The 21,262-nt window shown below is 42.8% G+C and overlaps 1 protein-coding gene across 1 annotated transcript in view; it reads left to right on the plus strand.

Annotated features, from left to right (window-relative positions):
- Window positions 1-21,262, plus strand: part of eif4g1a (eukaryotic translation initiation factor 4 gamma, 1a) — a 159,709-nt gene that overhangs the window by 51,068 nt on the left and 87,379 nt on the right. Inside the window, exons 5-10 of the mRNA XM_084327679.1 lie at window positions 11,145-11,244; window positions 13,862-14,013; window positions 14,246-14,341; window positions 15,551-15,626; window positions 15,730-17,373; window positions 19,331-19,419. Coding sequence (XP_084183805.1) covers window positions 11,145-11,244; window positions 13,862-14,013; window positions 14,246-14,341; window positions 15,551-15,626; window positions 15,730-17,373; window positions 19,331-19,419 — 2,157 coding nt within the window. The remainder of the gene's footprint in view (window positions 1-11,144; window positions 11,245-13,861; window positions 14,014-14,245; window positions 14,342-15,550; window positions 15,627-15,729; window positions 17,374-19,330; window positions 19,420-21,262) is intronic.

Here is a 21,262-nt window from a genome sequence, read left to right on the forward strand (position 1 = left end):
AATCATTTGAAAGTCACGCGAGAACACAGACACAACAACACAGTCTAGTCGGGATGAGGTCATGAAGAGGGGTCACCGTCATACATTATCAGGAAATGAATCAATCATGCAAAAAAGACAGTTGAGTGACTCACACTCACCAGTCTTATTTCATAATGCAACGTTTAAGAAATTGACATTTGGGCTAAGCCAAGTGTATGCAGTGATGCTTTCCCAGTGGAACACAAGTTACTTAACATTACACAGGTATGTTATGCATGTTAATTAACCCTTTAATCGCCAAGGACGACTTTAGACGTCATTGCTCGCCATGCTTAATCTGCCAATGACGTCTCACAGCGTCTTTGAGACAGTGTTGTCAAAAATATCGAAGTATCGATACATATCGATACTGAATATTTAAAATGGTTTCGATACTAATTTCCCGAAATACCGATACTTTCTGCAGTATCGGTACCAGCTGGCGAGTGTTCTACCGCAAGTTGTTGACACGCTGTTCAGAGCACGCTTGCCCCTCCGCCTCCTCCAGCCCTCCCCCTCACAGAGCCGTCTTCAGTTTGTAAACAAACATTTTAGCTGAAGATGGCAAATGCAGAGCCTCCGCAACTTGTGCTTGTGGATAAAGAAAACGGCAGAAGTGCTGTTTGGAGGTACTTCGGGTTTGAAGTAAACAACGAAGGACAAGCTAAAGATGCCCCAATGCTATTTGCAAGCGGTGTTACAGAGCAGTGCCAACGCGGATCTCCATAAAGAAATGAAAGAGGTTCGTGACAGCTGCTCTTTCAACGTCACTGTGACTGAAGCATTAAACCATTAACTCTAGTTTAATACATGATACGTTGTCTACTGATGGCGCATAATATCAACAGCTGATTCGTTGTTAGTAACGTTACAGCTGAGCTATCAGCTAACGTTAGCTCCGTTAGCTTAGCTTAGCTGGCCACTTTTATAATTACTGCATGGAAACGGAGTAACGTTAACGTTTAAACGTTATGTCGAGGTCATACAATACTACAGTCGACATAAGGTTAACGTTACCCCGTTTCCATGAAGTGTTTAAATAGCAGCAATCTTGTTGAAAATGTAACGTAGATTATAGTGTTTACATCTGTCTGCTTGAGAAAATACCATGTTCTGCATCTGCAATAAAAATTATTGAAGTGAGATGAACAGTTATTTTTAAATGTGTGATCTAAAGATAAACAAAGGGTTTTAAAAGTGTTATATTTATCTTCTCTTATAGTACCAGAGAGAAGCTGAGGAGAATCAACCAGCAACAAAAGCTAAATTTGTATAAAAAAAAAATATATATATATATATATATATATATATATATATATATATATATTATTATTATTTTTATTTTTTTGGTATCGAAATGGTATCGAAGTATCGATACTTTTCAAGGTATCGAAGTCGAAATTCCAGTATCGTGACAACACTACTTTGAGATCAATATTTCAGATCAAATCTGTCATGGCAATCATATTTCACCCACGGAGACTTGAGACTTGCTGTTGATCTCCTCTCAACTCTCCAACGGTTCAAGACCGCCATCTGGTGGCCGATCAGCGAATCGCCAAAAACCGGAAGTGACGCGCCGGAAGTGGTGCTCACCCATATTTCGTCCGGCTTGATACACTGGATAGCGATCCGTTGCCAATAACTCGATAAACAACATGATTTGGACGTATATAGTATTACACAACCTGGAAATGGATCGCATATAACAACATCCCATAATAGCGATCTTTCTGCTCCACGCTGATCACCCAACGCTACGAGGAAGCTGCGGTGAGTTTCAGCGTGTTTGATTATTATTAAACATACACACTGCTCCGATCAACATATCACCCATACTAAATAAATGATTTAACGTCGGCCACGGACTTATAACCCCCCCCCCCCCCCCCCCTCCGGTCACCAGCAGATGATGAGGCATGACGTGTAGGGCCTTGTACAATTGACATTTTTTATCTGAGGTCAGGGGAGGAAACTAACTTTTTGGCTTACCAGCCAACTGGCGGGTATCTGATTTTTTTTACCAGCCAAATAGATTTTTTACCAGACAAAAAAAATCGCTAATTGTGATAATTACTTCTTTGTACGTCTTCGTCTAAATTGATTTTCAATCATAGTAAATTAATCACACTGTCTCTACTCTTCAAAATATTACATCATTAAATCACATATTAACATGAAAGAGGGAACTATTCTGGACTGGGTTGGGCTGGTCTAGGTTATACTGAATGATGAATTGAAAATGAATTGAAAATGGGGGACCCTGATGTAAACAAGACGAAAGTCTTTCTCTGGTCTGCATCCCCTTAACAATTGCATGTATTGAGCCGTACTGTACTGTACCCATTCTGCAATCTGTTAAATAAAGTTTTCATTCATCACAGCTCAACTACTAGGAATGTGTGTCTGACTCTTAAGTGCAGGAAATATTCATCAGAAAGGGGGGACATGATGGAGGGAATGGAAAGAGCAGGTTTGACAGGAGCAGGGTTGAAGGGATTGATTGATTGAAAAGTTTATTAACAGATTGCAGAATGGGTACAGTACAGTTCAATACATACAATTGTTAAGGGGATGCAGACCAGAGAAAGACTTTCGTCTTGTTTACATCAGGGTCCCCCATTTTCAATTCATCATAACATATTGGAGTGTGGAGGAAGTGGACAAGGCATTAAGCAAACAGGACTGAAATGGGGGACCCTGATGTAAACAAGACTAAAGTCCTTCTCTGGTCTGCATCCCCTTAACAATTGTGTGTATTGAGCTGTACTGTATTGTACCCATTCTGCAATCTGTTAATAAAGTTTTCAATCAATCAATCAATACTGGGTTGGGCAGTGAAAGAACCAAGCATTTCACTGTAATGTAATAGCTAAATAAAACAACTTGAACTTGACTTGTTACATTTGCACTCTGGTTGTATGCCAAATGTATTCTGGTTGTACTGTACTTGTGCTGTAAGATGACAATACATTGGAACCGAATCGACAACGCTAGGGGTTCAGCGGGTGTATTCTGAATGCCAAATATGACAACATCACCGTTGTGAAGGGCATATGGGCGAGTGGTGATATGCTGGGAAACCCGGTAATAATAAAATGTCACTCGGCTGCATTTAAGCAAAGCCGCTCAGTATAGTCCACTATGTTGAATGCGCGTTATGGTAGCTTGTTACATGCTAGGTAGCTAGCCGGCTAATGTTGTTGACTTGTCATTCTCATCCGACTCGAAGGAGACGCGTCGCGTGCTGTTGTTCGCCCCCATGTCAGACCGCACCGATATCCGAAAGCGACGACTCTACATGCAATTGTTTTCATCCACTCATGTGTTTTTGTAAGTTTGTCTACGTTGTCAAGCCGGCTGCCGGTGGCAGGAGTTTGTAGGTCTGCGCGCAGTCAGTGGTCTGTCCACTTCCCCTAGATGGGCGGCATCTTCTAGAAAACGAGTGTTCATTGGAGGAGCTTAGAGCGCATCTGTACAACGATGATGTTCATTGGTTATGGTCTGATTATTATGTGGCGCAAATGGGAGGAATCAAGGGGGGAGTCAGAGTTCGGTTTGTGTCAGTGAGCGAATCAGCAGATTGCAGAATGATTTTTTTGTTTTGTTTTGTAATTACTAGTACTCGCCAGACTGGCGAGTGCTCTTCATGAATTACTCGCCAAACGTAAAAAATACTCGCAATTGGCGAGTAAAGTGGCCTAATTTCCTCCCCTGTCTGAGGTCAATCGGTATCGAACTACATTTGATGATCTAATATATGTATTTGTGGCTATAACTCACGTTCTATGGAATGCTGCAGAAAACAATAAAACATTTATACTTTAGACCATATTTTAGTATGAATGTGTGAATGAAAAAGTAGAACGTTGCTACATCCTAAACGATAGATACTTGATGTTGAATGGGCCATAGTAATGTCAATTTAGCAATACAATTTAAAAAGTTATAGCCCTGCAAAGAAGGGGAACATCTCCATAGACAAATAGAGCTGGCAGAGGACGGTATAAGGATGGATATAAGCGTGGCAGAGAAAGGGTTAAGCAATGCACGTTTAGCTGGCTAACGTTAAGATAGCAGGAGCTGTCGGCCAACAAAGATGTTGTTTCAACAAATGGATTCACAAAATGGATTATCATCCAAACATTATTGAAGCCTCCCGTGACCAGTAAGTAGGTACTACTACTCTTAATAACCGCAGCAATATGTGCATATGCGCTACGTTATATGCGTAAATGTGCGCTATGTGACTAAAGTCAAGACTCGATACTACTGAACCAGAATAATTATTTAGGAGCAGTTTTTTTGCATGATTAAAAACGATGGTTCGAACGTCCGTTCAAAAAACCCTGGCGAAGGCCGAATCCCAAAAACAGGCTTTGGGGACAGCTCTAGTGTGTTTTTGTGTGTGCGCTCGCTCGCTGGGGCTGCTTGACGTAAGCCTTTATCCATGCATATTTATTTCTGGAGCATTTATTATTGTACTTGTGCTGTATAATAACAATACATTTGAATGAGATCAGTCGCAAACCGCTTCCTGTTGAATGGATGATCTTACTGTTCTAACAGCTATAATCCATTTCAGAAGCAGAACGCACACAATCAATTCTGGGTTTTTAACCTCTTAACACTTTGAGTGCCGACGACGTGTATTGTCGTCTTATCATGCTCCCCGTTGAGTGCCGACGACGTGAATTGTCGTTTTTTTTATAGCGATCTGAATTCATATTTCATCAACCGAGTCTCCCGTTGGTACAGCAGACCCTCTAGGAGTTCAGATGGGAAAATACCGCCCCCTATCGTCTATCCCTGTGTAACTGCAGGCCATTCGATTATACTGCTGGATCCCTGTGGGGGGAGCCTACTGGCTCCATTATGCTGGCAAGCCGTCTGATGAGGGAAGTGATCGTGAGTTGGAAAGCAGCGTGGAATATATATTTACAGCAGCCAATAATCAATCAATAAACGCGATCGATATTTGGAATGGCGATCAGGAATTGGAATAATCTTTTTGGAGAACATCTGATCTAAGGTAAGGAGTCTGTTACCAGTTTTAGGATAATCAGAGCTGTATTCACTGAGATATCAGCATGTGTGTGTGATGTTGAGGAAATGAGAGAATAGATTTTTCAGCCCGCTTCTATAGCGTGCATAAGTACACATATACTATCGATAATCTAGCGTTTATTTGAAAACGATTCATAAATAGGCCGACAAATGACAACGTGTCTAGTGTATTCGAGAATATTCCAATAAATGCAGTTTATGGGGGAATCTTTCTATTTTCCTGAAGTTTTCGAGAGAACGATAGCTTTTCGAAATGCTATAAAAAGGATATGAACCGATTATTAATTTTTCTTTTAAATAAAATAAATCCGTTTATACTATGTTGACTGCAAACAAGTCATTGATAAGCGACGGGCAGATTAGACACATAGCCATAATCTAAAACATAGATTATGCGTTATGCTATCATTGAAGTGGATGCTAGCACTCAACAGGGGTTTCAATCTCTCACAATATTCACCCTCACTGAACTGAGTCATCTGAAAATGTGATGATTTGTGATATCAGAAAGACACCGCTGCATGTTAATGTTCAGGCGCCGGCGCCGCGGCGCAGTGGTTTAGGTGGCCAGGCTCAAAACGGCTCGAGATCTTGAGGTAGAAAAATGCTGTTTTTGAGTACTTGATTAGAAATACAAAACAATGAATTAAAAAAAATATATAATTACAGAGGTGTTCCATAAACTCACAGGAATTGTGTAAAAGTGCCCAAATAGTGAAAGAAATAGTAAAATAGTTCTCCTTTAAATGGCCGGCACTGATCTAGTTAAGCCCGGAGCCCTATTTTCAAAAAATCCGCCTAAAATACATACCTAAGTAAATGGAAGATTGCTCCACTTCTACAAGGTCCATTTGCATGTTCTTGGTATCTAGGGACATCTATGGACCTCAGTGAATGTATTCCCAGTGTCAGAAATATTGTCTATTACTAGGCTTACTTAAATTGTGATGAAACAAAGGAGAATATTAATTATGATTTTTCTTTGCATCTTTGACGGTGAATAACACCATGTTAAAAATTACCAGACATAAGAAACTGCCACTGAGCTCATTCAGTACCTTCTTGAGATCATGTGTACAAAAGATTTAAGGAAATTAATAAAGGGAAGATGATTAAACCGAAGGTTCTGTAGATACGGTACTTAATTCTCCCATCCGGACCAATGCAATTTGAAATATTATAATAGAATATAGAATATGATGCTTATACATTACCTTATTATTAGGGATGCACGATAATTATCGGGCCGATATCAGCAATTATGACGTCATCCCGATAAACCCGATAACGTTATTAATAGCTCCAATAATATAATATATTTTTTGGTAAAAGAAAATGCTGTGTGGGTGAATTGGAATGAAGTGCGTTTGTTTTGACTGTAGGCTCATCCCGTTTTGCCAGTACTGTGGTACGACTGACAGCGTGTGGTTTAAGAACAGGGCGTTTTACACAAATCGAGCGCTCCCTTTCTTGGCTGTGACGTAGGCACGTAAGTTTCTGAATCAGCGCGGACGTTAAAAACAAAGATGGCCGCGTCGGTACTCGGAATTTCAGAGGAAAAAGATCGCTTGCTATTTGTAATAAATGCAATGGAGAAGTTCCACAAGGAGGGAAAAGGGCAACAACTTGTAATACATCCAGCCTGACGGGTCACCTGCGGCATCACCACCGCTACGATGGTGTGTTATTGTGTTAACTTAGAAGCCTACGACGACGCGACGAGCTAAGCAAAGCTAGCCCCTTCCATGGCTGTGATGCAACCCTCGGTTGAACGCAGTCACTTATTGCTCCATAGTAGCCAGGTTAATTTGCACCACCAAGGACTGCTTAAAAGCTAGCGGCTTGAGCCCTTGGGTCATTTCTGTCAAACTTCTTTAATTTAGCAAACGACTCGTCAATAGCTGGCTTTGGATTCACAGCAGCTTCTAGCTTCTAGCTTCTAGCTTGTTGCAAGTGACTTGTTGTGGTGGTGATGTGTCCACTCAAAGCCTTTTTTTCAAGGCTCCGCTTTGAAAAAAGAAGAACAAAAAGCTTTGAGCGTCTTAGGTTGGATGTATTATAAGTTGTTGACGGATTGTGAATTTTCATTTGGAAAAATAAATATGGTCACTTTATCAGTCAATACTGTTGTCTTGGCTTTTGTTTCTGTTGTCTGGTTAGGTCACATTTAAGTTGGTGTTAAGTTATTGTCCTGGGAAGTCTTTTTATGTATTATTGTATTGTGATATGTTTTGTTTCATGTTTAAAAAAAAGAAATTTGATAAAAAAAAAAATATATACATTAAGAAAAAAGATTATAATACAATAAATATCGGATATCGGTTATCGGCCTGAGGAGCATAAAGTTATCGGTATCGGTGTCAAAAAATCAATATCGTGCATCCCTACTTATTATAGCCAATTTGCACATTTATATATATATACATATATTATCTTTCAAATGCCCGAGTTCAATTTGGATTTAGTATCACCAGGCATGCATAAGAACAGATAATGAAATCTACTGTACTTTTACATTTTCCCCACAGTGAAACCGTTTTGAAACTAATTTCAGATCTAATTGTTCCTACATGCTAACAATAGGGAGGAGAAACTAACTGCGTTTCAATATTTGTCAAACGTTACCTTTTGTGGCTTATTATCGCGAATCATAACAGTTATTGATATGATTCATTCAGAACGCTGAACTTTGAAACCCCACAGTATCTGACAGGAAGTGTAGTTCGGAAAAATTCCAACGCTGGTCGACAGCAATGTACCCCCCTCTACAAAATGGCTGCAAAAAGACTACAATTCCCATGGTTCAAAATGTCCATTTCCGTTTCCGTCTTGCAATAGACTTCAGAAAATCGAAAACTTAACTATCTAATGGCACTTTTAACCTATTGCTAAACTAACGTATTGATGATAATATACATTCTACATGCTTTTGTGACATGTTAGTGATGTTAATACTTGAAAACGTTTGATTAAAAAAATCGCAACTTAAATGTAACTCTGAAAAATATTGATTTATGACCAGATGTCATTTTTGGGGTCGGTACCGACCCCGTGGGGTGGAACGGGTAACTATTATTCAATAGCGTTTCAATTATAATGAATTAAATAATTGTATAAAGTAGGCTTGGGCGGTATAATTTTTTTCATACAGTCATACCTTGCTGACATAATACCCCGGTATACGGTATATGACGGTATGACTTTCATTTTCATCAGCGGGCGGGGGGCGGAGCTAACATATACTCGTTATCACCATACATAATGCTTGTATTGAAACACGTTGAGATTAGGGCCGTTCTTTCAACCTAAAAGTGCACTTTCTTCAACCTCGAAGTAAACAAATCACAGAACGGTAGCCAGTTAGTAGGTATCAACGTGAGCTCCCGGGATGGTAGCTAGTTAGTTAGCACCATCCAGGTATCAACGTGAGCTCCCGGGACGGTAGCTAGTCAGTTAGCACCATCCAGGTATCAACGTGAGCTCCCGGGACGGTAGCTAGTTAGTTAGCACCATCCAGGTATCAACGTGAGCTCCCGGGACGGTAGCTAGTTAGTTAGCACCATCCAGGTATCAACGTGAGCTCCCGGGACGGTAGCCAGTTACCCTGCATCATCCAGGTACTACTATAACGTTAGCTCCCAGTCCCAGAACGGTAGCCAGTTACCCCGCACCATCCAGGTACTACTATAACGTTAGCTCCCAGTCCCAGAACGATATCCACGTAACCCTCTGCTGGCGCGTGCTGTGCAGGGCACTACAATCAATCAACTCAGTGTCAGTGTAATAGCAGTCTGTGACGTCACGGTATTGAGAATCATACCGGCGGGATCTCGAAATACCCTGGTATACCGTAATACCGCCCAAGCCTAGTATAAAGAATTTTCCATGTTCTGTCATCTAATAATATATTCCATTGCCTTTCCTATCTGTATCAAAGTCAAAATGTTGGTATCGTGACAACACTACAACAGCAGCTTGACAACCGATATCCTTTGCGTCTAGTAGGCATGGGCCAATTTGTGATTTTGGTGGTATGTGCTATTTGCACAGATGTTTATCCCTTAGTATGCACACACACAGTATAATATGCATGTAATAAATAGTTTGTTAACACTTTCAGCGCCACGCCTGGTTTTCCGTTTTACCGCTTGAATGCCACCATCGGCGCCAATGTTAACGTTAATATCGCCTAATCTATGTTTTAAATTATGGCTATGTGTCTAATCTGCCCATCGCATTATCAAAGACTATTTTCCAGTCAGTGCTGTGAAGACAGATTGTTTTTTTATCGTGTCGTTGCCGTTTCAGAGCAGTTAGAAAAGCCCCCGTTTTGATATAAAAAACAGCTCATTCTGGAGCATTCTATGAAAATCGTCTTTTAGTGGAATATTCCACAACGTTGATATTCGTCGGCCTTTTTATGAATCGTTTTCAAATAAACGCTAGATGATCAATATTATACGTGCACGCACGCACATTACGGCCGCGCACTGATAATCGCCTCGTTGATTTCCTCTCGGACTTTTACAGTGAAACCGAAAGAAGACATTTCACAAAACAGCTTATAACTTCATCAAACTTACTCTGATTATCCTACCACTGATAACATAGAGTCCTACCTGACATCAGATGGTATCCAACTGGTATATTCCAATTCCTGATCACCATTCGAAAAAATCGATACGTGTATGGATCCAACGCGATACAGTAGAACTCCATGATCCGCGGGGATCTGAGGCTCCAGAATGAACTCTAGTAACCCCGGCTGGATCAGTGAACTGGAAAATGTGGAGTACCGGATTTTTTTCCCCATTCATTTTCATTGAGTCCATTCCAAAATCACTTATGTCATCTGGGAGACGACAGGGGGTGCTTTTTTCCACAGTGATCGTCGGCGCCCCTCGGCTATACTCGGGTAGGCTCGGGTGATGCAATAATTTTTCAGATCGCAAAAATAAAAAAAAATCAGAGAAATCTCGTGAGTGGCTAGCAACCACCTATAAAAAAACACGAGAAATCTCGTGAGTGGCACTGAAAGAGTTAATAAACTGTTACTTGAAAAATGTTCACTGTGCTCCTAAATTTATTTGTGTACTCCTAAATTTCTATTTAGATTTTATTTATAAAAAAATTATTTAGGAGTGCTCCTTGGGGAAAAGGTTAGCATACAGCCCTATATATGGAGACATTAACATTACGTTATCAAACATAGGGACGAAAAGAAAAAAAGTGTCAAGAATGTTTTATAATCTTTGTTAATTTTCATCATAAAAATTCTGTGCCCCCGAAATACAAAAAAAGCCCCTGAAAATCAATTAAGGGGGGCAAAAAAAGCCCTGGAATTTTTTTTTCTAACCCTGGTTCCACCCCTACTAGTTAAGAACAAAATAAGAGGAAATCTGTTTGCTTCGTGAATGAGGCCCAATGACCTGGAGAGCTCCTGTCTGCGGCTGAGCACCTGGCGTACCACACTGATGGCATACGCCAGAATGCTTTCAATGCGGTAGAAGTCCACCAGCAGCTTTTGTTCCAAGTTGTTCTTCCTGAGTAGCCTCAGGAAGTGTAGACGCGGCTGTGCCTTCTTCACAGTTGCCGTGCGATCGGTGGACCAGGAGAGCTCCTCCGAGATGTGGATTACCAGGAACTTTAATGTCGGGACCCTTTCCACACAGTAGTCTCCCAAATTGTTGATGGATTTCTTTGGTTTTTGATGCGTTATGTTATTGTCCACACACCATACCGTCAGCCGTTGTACCTCCTGAGATGAGATTGTAGTGTTGTTTGCGAATTTGATGACCGTATTAGAGGGGTGGAATGGAGTGCAGTTTTGAGTTTTGCAAACTATCACTGCACATCCCCAGTCCATGGATTCTTGAAGTGATCCTAGCCCGTGCCCCAGCATTTATTAGAATCTCTCCCCACCTACAATATACAGTCATGCAATTCTGTACTAGAATACTTTCTATAACTTCTAATGGTGATTCGGGAGACTTTGACCTGGGAACCATTTGGGAACATCTTCTCTAATATATAACTTTTTTCTTCTCGTCCTGCAGTATCGGGCTCCATACATGGCACCCACCCAGCAGTATCCTGTGACCACCGCCACGGCAGGTTTCTACCCTAGCACCAGTCCTGCTGAATACCCTGCCTATGGTAGGTGGCTTCCCCGTAGGCCCACACCTGCCAAGCACAACCATAACCACGGACGATGATCCCCCCCCCCCCCCCCCCAACAAATGGGTCAACTTTCACACCCATCACTGGCCCAAACTTTCAATTTGAGATGAAACCATATCTAGATTTGGTCCTCATCCATTTGATGCTCTGCTTGAGTGGAGCGTCCGCAGGCCCCCCTGGCCATGTGTGTGGTTGTTTTGCCTGGCAGGCTGTTGTGTGTCCTGTACAGTCCTCTGCGGCAGAACCCTACTCTAGTGGTGAGCAGTCAAATGTATGGAGGCCCGGTTTCGTTCTGCTTCTCAGTCCGTGTTCTTTCTATCTGCAGTCTCAAGCTGACAACAGCCTTAACACCCTCTGCTTCCTCTGGTTCCTCTTATTTACTCACTCTGCACCTGTCTCTTCCTGCCCTCCCTCCCTCCTCTCTCAACCCTCTCCCGTCCCTCGCTCCCCTCCTCTCCTTTGCGGCGTTGGTTCAGAACCCTCTCTTGCTGCGAGGGAGAGGCGGGGTGGTGGGGGGAGAGGGGGCGGGCGAGAGAATGGCCGTCTCTCTCTCCACGGCGCTCCTCTCGCCTCCCAGCGCTACCCCGGTGAGTAGTGTTTGCTTGTGTGTTGGTCAGCATGGCAACAGTCTGTATGTCACCTCACCGTATTAATGATGCCGTTTGTTTGCCTGTAGAAGTTTTGCATTTTCAAACATATATTTGCATGTATGCGTGTTTATATATATATATATATATATATATATATATATATATATATATATATAGGGATGGGTACCTTCACATTTGTACTGGTACCTGTGAAGTACCTTTTTTCTGTACTTTAGTCTCTAAAAATTGTATCTACCTACCCCAGTTGTAAAAAAAAAATAAAAATCCAAACTTAATATTCAATAAATAAATAACGTATTATTACTTTATTATTATTTACATCTTACTGATGTAAAGTATTTTACAACTGATTAAACAAACAAACAATCTAGCAGCAATGAACTACTCTGCTGCTGATTGAGTATTCTAGCAGTTCTTTTTGCTCCACCCCCGCTTTGGAGAAGAGTAGACCCGCTCTGCGCTGTGTGGCTTGTTTACCGACGTCACATCCTCTACTCTTCTGTCCCGAGTTGTGCCGGCTTGCACTGTAGCCCTAGGAGCTAACCTTATGTCCGACGGTTAGCTTAGCTAACGTCAGCTTAAGAACGTCAAATGGGTTACAAATATGTGAAACTATGGAAGGAGTAAGCTGACCGCTAAAAATAAAACCCACGTGGCAGCGTGTTTGGAGAACGTTTGGAGATAGTGGTGTTTCAAGCGACTGGCTACAGTAATATGATGCTGGGCTGTAGTGATCAGTTGTTCCATGTGGCGCAAGTATGTAAAAAAGAAAAACGGAAACAACACATTTGTCATCTGTAGTAAATAAATGAAGCTGGAATCCATTTGTGACCATGAACAGAGCCAGTGTCCCATTGTGTCCCGGATTTAATCTCCTCTCCTCTAAAGACGCTCCGTGGCTAGGCTAACAGCCATGTCAGACAGAGCAGATGTGGAAACTGAGCTACACTTTCTAACAACCTGCCCACTACCAAGATAGATATCAGAGACATATACTCCCCAGTCCCCATGAATTGCAAACGCCCAAAGAGAGTTTGAAAACATGTATTGTGCCTTAATGTGCGGTTTCGTTTTTGCGGTCAACAAAACGTGACGTCATCGGACTTTTTTTTTTTTTTGCACATTGTACCGAAAGTTGGCACCAGCGGATCTCACGTGAATCGATACTCTGTAGTACCGACGTGTTTCGGTAGGTACCTTTTTTAAAAATACCGAATTCGGTACCCATCCTTATATATATTACATATATTTCTTTTTTCTTTTATTTAAGTTTGCTCCATAGACCTTTTAGGGAAACGGCGACAGTATAGTGACTGCGAAAACGAACTTTAGCAGGTCTGTAAAAACAAAATGACACATTTGCAGAGAAAAAGAAGCACCATTTGCTTCGGCCAGCACAGTGTGCACCGGCTTGTGCTAGTCGGATTCTCCCAATCTGCTGCTCCCAATAAGTGATCTTCTACAATTATACGAGCAGCAACATATTCAACTGTGGTTCTATTAAGGGCAAGTTCGCTTTAATTTTCAGCATACTGCTGCCTTAAATCTGTTATCAGTGTGACCTCTTGTTTTGTGGATTTGTGTTCTTTGGCCCATTAAGTCCTTCCAGGAATCTTCTACTTTGTGGTTTTTAAATATTGAAAGGAATCACTAATTATATTGCATAAAACCTGTGAAGAAAATCCAGTGAAAAAGGGCAAGGACCACCGTTTTCACAGATGGCTCTTTTACCATTTATTCAAGGCATTCAGCTATTGCAGCTTTGTCTTTTTTGACGATGCTCACACTTTTACAGCATTTTGAATGGGAATCAGGGTTTGAGAGGTCGATCTTTCAGAAAGAACAAAAGAAACTCTTTAATCCTTTTTAGTCCTGGAAGGACTGTCATTTTAGTGTGAAACTGTCTTTCCGAATGTTTTTATTTTAATAAAACATTTTTTAAATAAAGTTCTTCCCTCTCTTTTGCATTTCTCCTCTCACAGCCGGAGCCTACTATCCAGCCCAGCCCCAGTACTCCCCATCTGTCCAGCCTGCGCCCGTCATGATCAGCCCCGCCCAGCAACAGCAGCAAGCCCCGCCTCCCCAGCAACCACCGGCCCAGCCACAAGGCCCGCCTAAGAGGGAGCGCAAAACGGTAGTGTGTTACAACAAAGGGCAACGGATGTCACCTCTTCACTGAGGTCAAAAGAATAGAATAGAGAGACCCTTTATTGTCCAGTCAATGTGGAACTTTCCCTTTAGCCTCAAAATGACAATGGCATTCATTATGATCGGTGGCAGCTTTAGATGAGTGGTGAGAGGATGGTTACATGCTAGTATTGGATATTGGTGCTAAGTTGGAACTTGATACTACTCCTTCCTCCCAGCAGATCAGAATAAGAGATCCTAACCAGGGTGGGCGCGATATCACAGAGGAGATAATGTCTGGTGGAAGGTCCACCTCTACACCAACTCCCCCACAGGTAAAACGCAGCTACCTTACTGCTTAGACCAGGATCTTTCGACTATTTAAATTACCTGTAGTCCTATGTCCTTGCTCCTCTTAAAATAATACTGTGAACATGTGTATCTATGTTCAGGGCCCTCTGTAACCTGACTAATTACTTTGTAAATAATGAAAATTATATTACAAATTTGGGTTCAGCATTTCCTCTTCATCAGTTATAATTAATTTCTTTCAATCTCATCTTTACTTTGTTCTGTTCACTTCAGTCAAATCTGTACTGACGCAAGGTGTGTGGAATGTAGGCCTGTAATACTGAGTATGTTATAAAAGAGAACAGGAATGGTTTTAATCCACAAAGCCAGCGGTTATATCAAGAAAGATTTAACTTAAAATCTTAGCACATCTGTATTGGTTGTTATTAGAGATAAAAAGGTTAGAGGTTTCTAGGGCAAATCATTTAGAGGAATTTATGTACATCAAATGTTAAGGTGACACTGGAGACCAAAAAAGAATTCTTAATTAAAGATTTGATAGAATAATACAAAATTGTAATCTTAAAGGGGAACTCTAACATTTTGGGAAATTAGCTTATTTAACATCTTCCCTGGAGTTAGACAAGAAGATACATACCTTTTTTGTCTCTGTGCGTGCATTTTAGCTTTGGGAATAGACGCTCCGTTAGCATAGCTTAGCTTCATCACTGGAAGTGAGGCAGGACAGTAGCCTTACAGTGCCTTACAGTGTATTGCAAGGTCTGACATTGACCAAATCTGATATGCATGACCTTGGTGGGCTCTAGGTCAACTCCTGAAAAGGGGGTCAATATCAGACCTTGCAATCAAAAGTTAGGGGGCGCACTGAAATTATGGCAAGGGTTATTAGCCCCCTAACTTTTGATTGCAAAGTCTGACATTGACCCCCTTTCAGGAGTTGACCTAGAGCCCACCAAGGTCATGCATATCAAGTTTGGTCAATGTCAGACCTTGCAATACACTGTAAGGCACTGTAAGGCTACTGTCCTGCCTCACTTCCAGTGATGAAGCTAAGCTATGCTAACGGAGCGTCTATTCCCAAAGCTAAAATGCACGCACAGAGACAAAAAAGGTATGTATCTTCTTGTCTAACTCAAGGGAAGATGTTAAATAAGCTAATTTCCCAAAATGTTGGAGTTCCCCTTTAAATAATAATAAAAAAAAAACTCAATAAAATGTTCTTCTGTTCATAGGCCTCCATGTCAGATGGAGCCCCTGCCCAGACCAACGGAGAAGTTACACAGCCCGTCACCATGGTGACGAGAACAGGCCAGTACATCTTTTTCAGTGTTTTTTAATCTGCATATGGGCAAAGTTGATCTCTGTCAATTCTGGTCACTGTCTGATTCTGTTAATTTGTTCAAATTCTCAGATGAAAATATGGAACCTGCTGCTTTAGCCGAAACCCAGGCTCCCCATGCCACAGCGAACCCAGAGCCTGTGGTCCAAGCCAAAATGGAAACTGACCCCCAGACGGCACCGCCCACTGAGCCACCTGACCAATCGGTGGCCCCGGCACTGGCTGCTGAGCTGTCGACTCCCGCCGGAGAGGACCAGCAGTCTGCTCCCCCTCCTTCCCCTCCAGCAGCTCCGTGTACCCCTCCTCCTCTTGCAGAGCCTGTAGCTAAAGTCAGTGACACAGTGGATGCTCCTGTTGCCCCGACTGCAACATCAGCACCTAAAGAGGTCCCTGCCAAACGGGAGGAACTACAGGCTTCTGCATCAGCAGCAGCTGAGAAGAAAAGTGTTGAAGTAGAGAAGAAATCAGAAAAGGTGGCGCCTGTAGCCAAGCAGCAGGCAGAGCTTGTAACCAAGCAGCAGGCAGAGCCTGTAACCAAGCAGCAGGCGGAGCTTGTAACCAAGCAGCAGGCAGAGCTTGTAACCAAGCAGCAGGCAGAGCCTGTAACCAAGCAGCAGGCGGAGCTTGTAACCAAGCAGCAGGCGGAGCTTGTAACCAAGCAGCAGGCGGAGCCTGTGACCAAGCAGCAGGCGGAGCTTGTAACCAAGCAGCAGGCGGAGCTTGTAACCAAGCAGCAGGCGGAGCTTGTAACCAAGCAGCAGGCAGAGCTTGTAACCAAGCAGCAGGCGGAGCTTGTAACCAAGCAGCAGGTGGAGCCTGTAGCCAAGCAGCAGGCGCAGCTTGTAACCAAGCAGCAGGTGGAGCCTGTAGCCAAGCAGCAGGCGCAGCTTGTAACCAAGCAGCAGGTGGAGCCTGTAGCCAAGCAGCAGGCGCAGCTTGTAACCAAGCAGCAGGTGGAGCCTGTAGCCAAGCAGCAGGCAGAGCGTGTAACCAAGCAGCAGGTGGAGCCTGTAGCCAAGCAGCAGGCGGAGCCTGTAGCCAAGCAGCAGGCAGAGCTTGTAACCAAGCAGCAGGCGGAGCTTGTAACCAAGCAGCAGGCGGAGCTTGTAACCAAGCAGCAGGTGGAGCTTGTAACCAAGCAGCAGGCGGAGCTTGTAACCAAGCAGCAGGCGGAGCTTGTAACCAAGCAGCAGGTGGAGCTTGTAACCAAGCAGCAGGTGGAGCCTGTAGCCAAGCAGCAGGTGGAGCTTGTAGCCAAGCAGCAGGCGGAGCCTGTAGTTGAAATCCCTGCAGCAGTGACCCCCGTTCTCACGGGAGTCAGTGAATCTCCTTGTCCACCTACCAAGGCAGTCATAGAAGCCTCTACTGAGTCCATCGTAGAGCCTCCAGTCTCTAAACAGGAAACCGCTGCTCTTCACATCCAGAATCCTAGCCCTGTCCCTGAGCCGGAACCCACACAGGCTCAGAAAGCGGAGCCTCCGATCTCGAACGGCCTTCCTCAGGATGCTGAGGAGCTGTCGGAGGATATTCCAGAGGCAGAGACTGCAGACATTAAACCCCTCGCCAAGACGGACACCCCTAGACCTCAGGAACCCGCGCCTGTGGCTGCCGTGGCAACACCAGCACAGGAGGATGAGAAGAGGGATGAAGAGGAGGAGGAAGCTGAGGATGCCCCCCCAGTCTCTGCCATCCACCCCACAGAGGAAACTATGCAAGGTAGGGTGCAGTGTAACGTTTGACTGGGGTCTAAGTAGAGGTGCACCAATACAGTTATTTGCCGAACAAGTACAAATGCAAGAACCTACTCGCCAAGTAGTACTTATGTTCGTACTTGGCTTTATACATTATGGCAAACGACTGTAATCTGTAATAGAAATACTGTGTGTTATGGGCTTACCAGGCTTTCTCCTACCCAGACTGTCTTAATCTTATCAAATACTATCCTCCCATCTTGTTTTCTAACGTATTGGTAAACATTTCAGCATCTTCAAATGGCATTGTGCTAGTACTCTGTATTTGGTATCTGTGGCCTTTAGCCTGGTGTCAACACATCAGACTTGTATTGGTATTCTACTAACCCTAATGGCGCACGTCAACATTATGGGGAATGTGCTTACCGGCTTCTCCAAAATCCAAAAAAGAAGATAAGATACCAATTTCCTCTCTGTGCGTTCAGTAGAATCGGTCTGCATGCTAGCCTAGCACAAATGAATGGAAGTGGATACGGACCACCAGCCTAGCTGTTTGCCAAAAACACCTCTCCTGGAGTTTCAAGCTAGGCTAGTGGTCTGTATCCGCTTCCATTCACTTGTATTAAGCTATGCTAGCTTGCTGCTGGATAGCTTTCTACTAAACGCACAGAGGAAATTGGTATCCATCTTCTTGTCAGACACTGGAGAAGCCGGTAAGCGCATTTCCCATAATGTTGGTGTGAAAATTGCTTGCTTTTTCCTTGAGATTTACAGCCACAATTTGTATATATGTTTGCACCATATCTGTGGGGTGTAATTAACATACATTCTAGGGATGCCCCGATCACGTTTTTTGCCACCGATACCGATCACCGATCGTCTTGAGCCATATCGGCCGATACCGATCCGATACCGATAGTTTTTGATTAAAAAAAAATATATATATATATATATTTTTTTAAATTTTTATAAAATATATATATTATATAATTAGACTTGTACTTGTATTATCTGCGAGACATCGCCACCACGCAACAAGTCAAAATGCTCGCTATCTGCAAACAGCTCCACTGTCTGTGTGTACTCGAGTAGCCTCCAGCTACGGCCAGGATTCTCCGGCGCTGCAGCTGGACCCTAGTATTGGTATAAATCACATTCAGCAAGCCCTCAGCTCGAATACGCATCGAATCAATGTTATAAGACATTGATATCAGGAGCTATCTGTAGCTACTGCTAGCCGGCTAGATAACGTTAAGACAACGCCTCAGTGAACTATTTAGTTTAGAGCTAACGTGAGCTAACGTGAGCTACCGAGTCAACGGAGGTAACTTATCATGCACTCGACTATTGCTGGAGCATTTGTTGATATCAGCAGCTATCAGTAGCTAGCCAGCTAGATAACGTTAGACAATGCCTCATGTAGTCACTGGGTCATTTAATTTAAACAGTAACGTTAGGTAGGTAGCCAACGTTAGCTCACGTCGCATGCACTACTAGAGCAGACTACGAGGCTCTTGTTTACATGAGTGCGGGAGGGGCTGGGAAGGAGGAGGCGCCGTACGTTGCAGGCAGCTGTGTGTCTGAGAGAGAAGTCAGCAGTGACTGAGATCTCCGCTAAGAATTCGATCATGTTTTTCGATCGGTTTTGATGATCGGCGAAAATAAAGCATTATCACCGATCGCATATTTATACTGATTATCGGCCGATAATGATCGGTGGCCGATCGATTGGGGCATTCCAGTTTAATCTGGAAAAGAAGCTTTTTGGAAGCTATTGATTTACCAACGTCAACAGCCACAAAATACAGCAAATAAAATGAAAAACCTGTATGTCCCATGTGTCGAACTCAGTGAAATAACTACAGAATGAAAACAAGTCTCCATATTACTAGTTGATATTTGTGGTGCTGGGGCTACCCATTTTGTTGACCCTTATATCCCTGATTGAGCCATTAAGCATATTCTTCTTTGTCGCCTTTTAGCTGCTGTGTCTGTGCCAAAGAAGAAGAGGAACATGAAAGAACTAAACAAGAAGGAGGCCATTGGAGACCTCCTGGATGCCTTCAAAGAGGTACGTGTCTTGAGAAGGGTGTCCTGGTTGAGAGTTGATTTCCTACACAGTACAACTGTTATTCACCGTCAAAGATGCAAAGAAAAATCATAATTTATATTCTCCTTTTTGTTTCATCACAATTTACTCAAGCCTAGTAACAGACACAATATTTCGGACACTGGGAATTAGGGCTGTCTTAAATACTTCGAAGCTTCAAAGCTTCGTTCGATGGCACAAGCTTCGAACATAAAAAAAAAATCGAAGTAAAAAAAAAATAAAAATCAATTTCTTTTTCAAATTTTTATTTTTACTTCGGTGTGTGTGCGTGCATGGGGCCATTGGGTGGGGCCGGGGGACAAATACACTGGAGGAAAGTAACCCAGCTCAGCACTGCCCAAATTATATCATCACTATTGCCTGTTTGAAGGATATCATCCTCAAACACATAGGTACACCACCTACACGCCTATTCTCAGTCCTAGCCCCACAATGGTGGAATGAACTACCCACCCCAGTTAGGACAGCCGAATCCCGTCCAATCTTTCGCCGTCGACTAAAGACTCACTTCTTCAACCATTATCTGAAATAAAATTAAAAAAATAAAATTAAAAAAATCTAACCCTAACTAACCTTACTGTCATGCACTTGTCCTAATAAACTAACCTACACTGTAACACGCAACACTTTGATGAATATTGTTACTCAGCTGATAGAGTTGTATCCTTCCTGATGACCTGTCATACAGAACTTGTAAGTCGCTTTGGATAAAAGCGTCAGCTAAATGACTAAATATGAATGTAAATGCCTTCTAGAATTCCACACATAAGAAAGAAAGATACTGGGATGAATAAACAAAATAGGAAATAAAATGTAGAAATGCATGCAATACATAAATAAATATGAATCTCCATATATGAAATAGAACATTTAGATAAGGTGCTACTGAGATGTTTTGGTGAGTTCTTTGTTTTTTTGTGGAAGTAGCCCTTCTTAAAAATGCATGAACATTCACTGATAATTCAAGTCAAGAGTTTTATTTGTCACGGCATACAAGTATACAATGAAATGCGGGTGGTCTTGCCCGCAACGATGTGCATTACAGTGGTACAAAATATATAGAATCCAATAAAAAAACATTGTGCAATAAACGGGTAACAGGTAACATGGTGTGACATCTCGGTATCTGTACATAGTTATTTACAGAGCATATAGGACATGCTAGGTAGCTTTAGTAGTGCAATACACTGTTCCTGTTGTTATACTAATTTAAAGTGGCCTTTCCTTTTGGCCATAAGTGTGCGTGTGTGCGGAAGGCGGCTACGTGGTGTAGTGGGCAAGGCGCTCGCCACGAATGACAGACGCTGGGCTTGCCTGTTCGAGCCCAGCGCTCCACATTGCTTTCAGTTTAGCTGGCCGTCCGTTCTAATACACATTGGCCGTATTAGGGGGTGGGAAACTGATGGGTGGGGATCGGGCGTTGTGGACAGCGACTCCTACAGGTCGGTTGGTGCGCCTGCGCAGTAGAATCAGCAAGTGTCAGGGGCAGCGTGAGCCTCCCACGCGTTACTCCTCGCCACTGAGAGATCGAGCTGCGCAGGTGAAAAGATGCGACTGCTGTTACCTCAAGTACCGGAGGGGACTTGTGCTATGTATGACTTAGTCCACATTGCAGCCGGCTTGTGGAAGGCAAGAAACAGCGTTCGTGACAGGGGAGGGTTGAATTGGATGATACGAAATTGGGATGGGAGAAAATATATAGAAAATGGGAGAAAAAGTGGATAAAAAAAAAAAAAAAGTGCGTGTGTGCGGCATGAGTGTGTGCCCGCTCATGATAAAGTGTAAAGTGGCTGCTAGTGTGTGA

Source organism: Notolepis coatsorum (genome assembly GCF_963971535.1).
Source record: "Notolepis coatsorum genome assembly, chromosome: 13".
In the NCBI taxonomy this organism is placed as follows: domain Eukaryota; kingdom Metazoa; phylum Chordata; class Actinopteri; order Aulopiformes; family Paralepididae; genus Notolepis; species Notolepis coatsorum.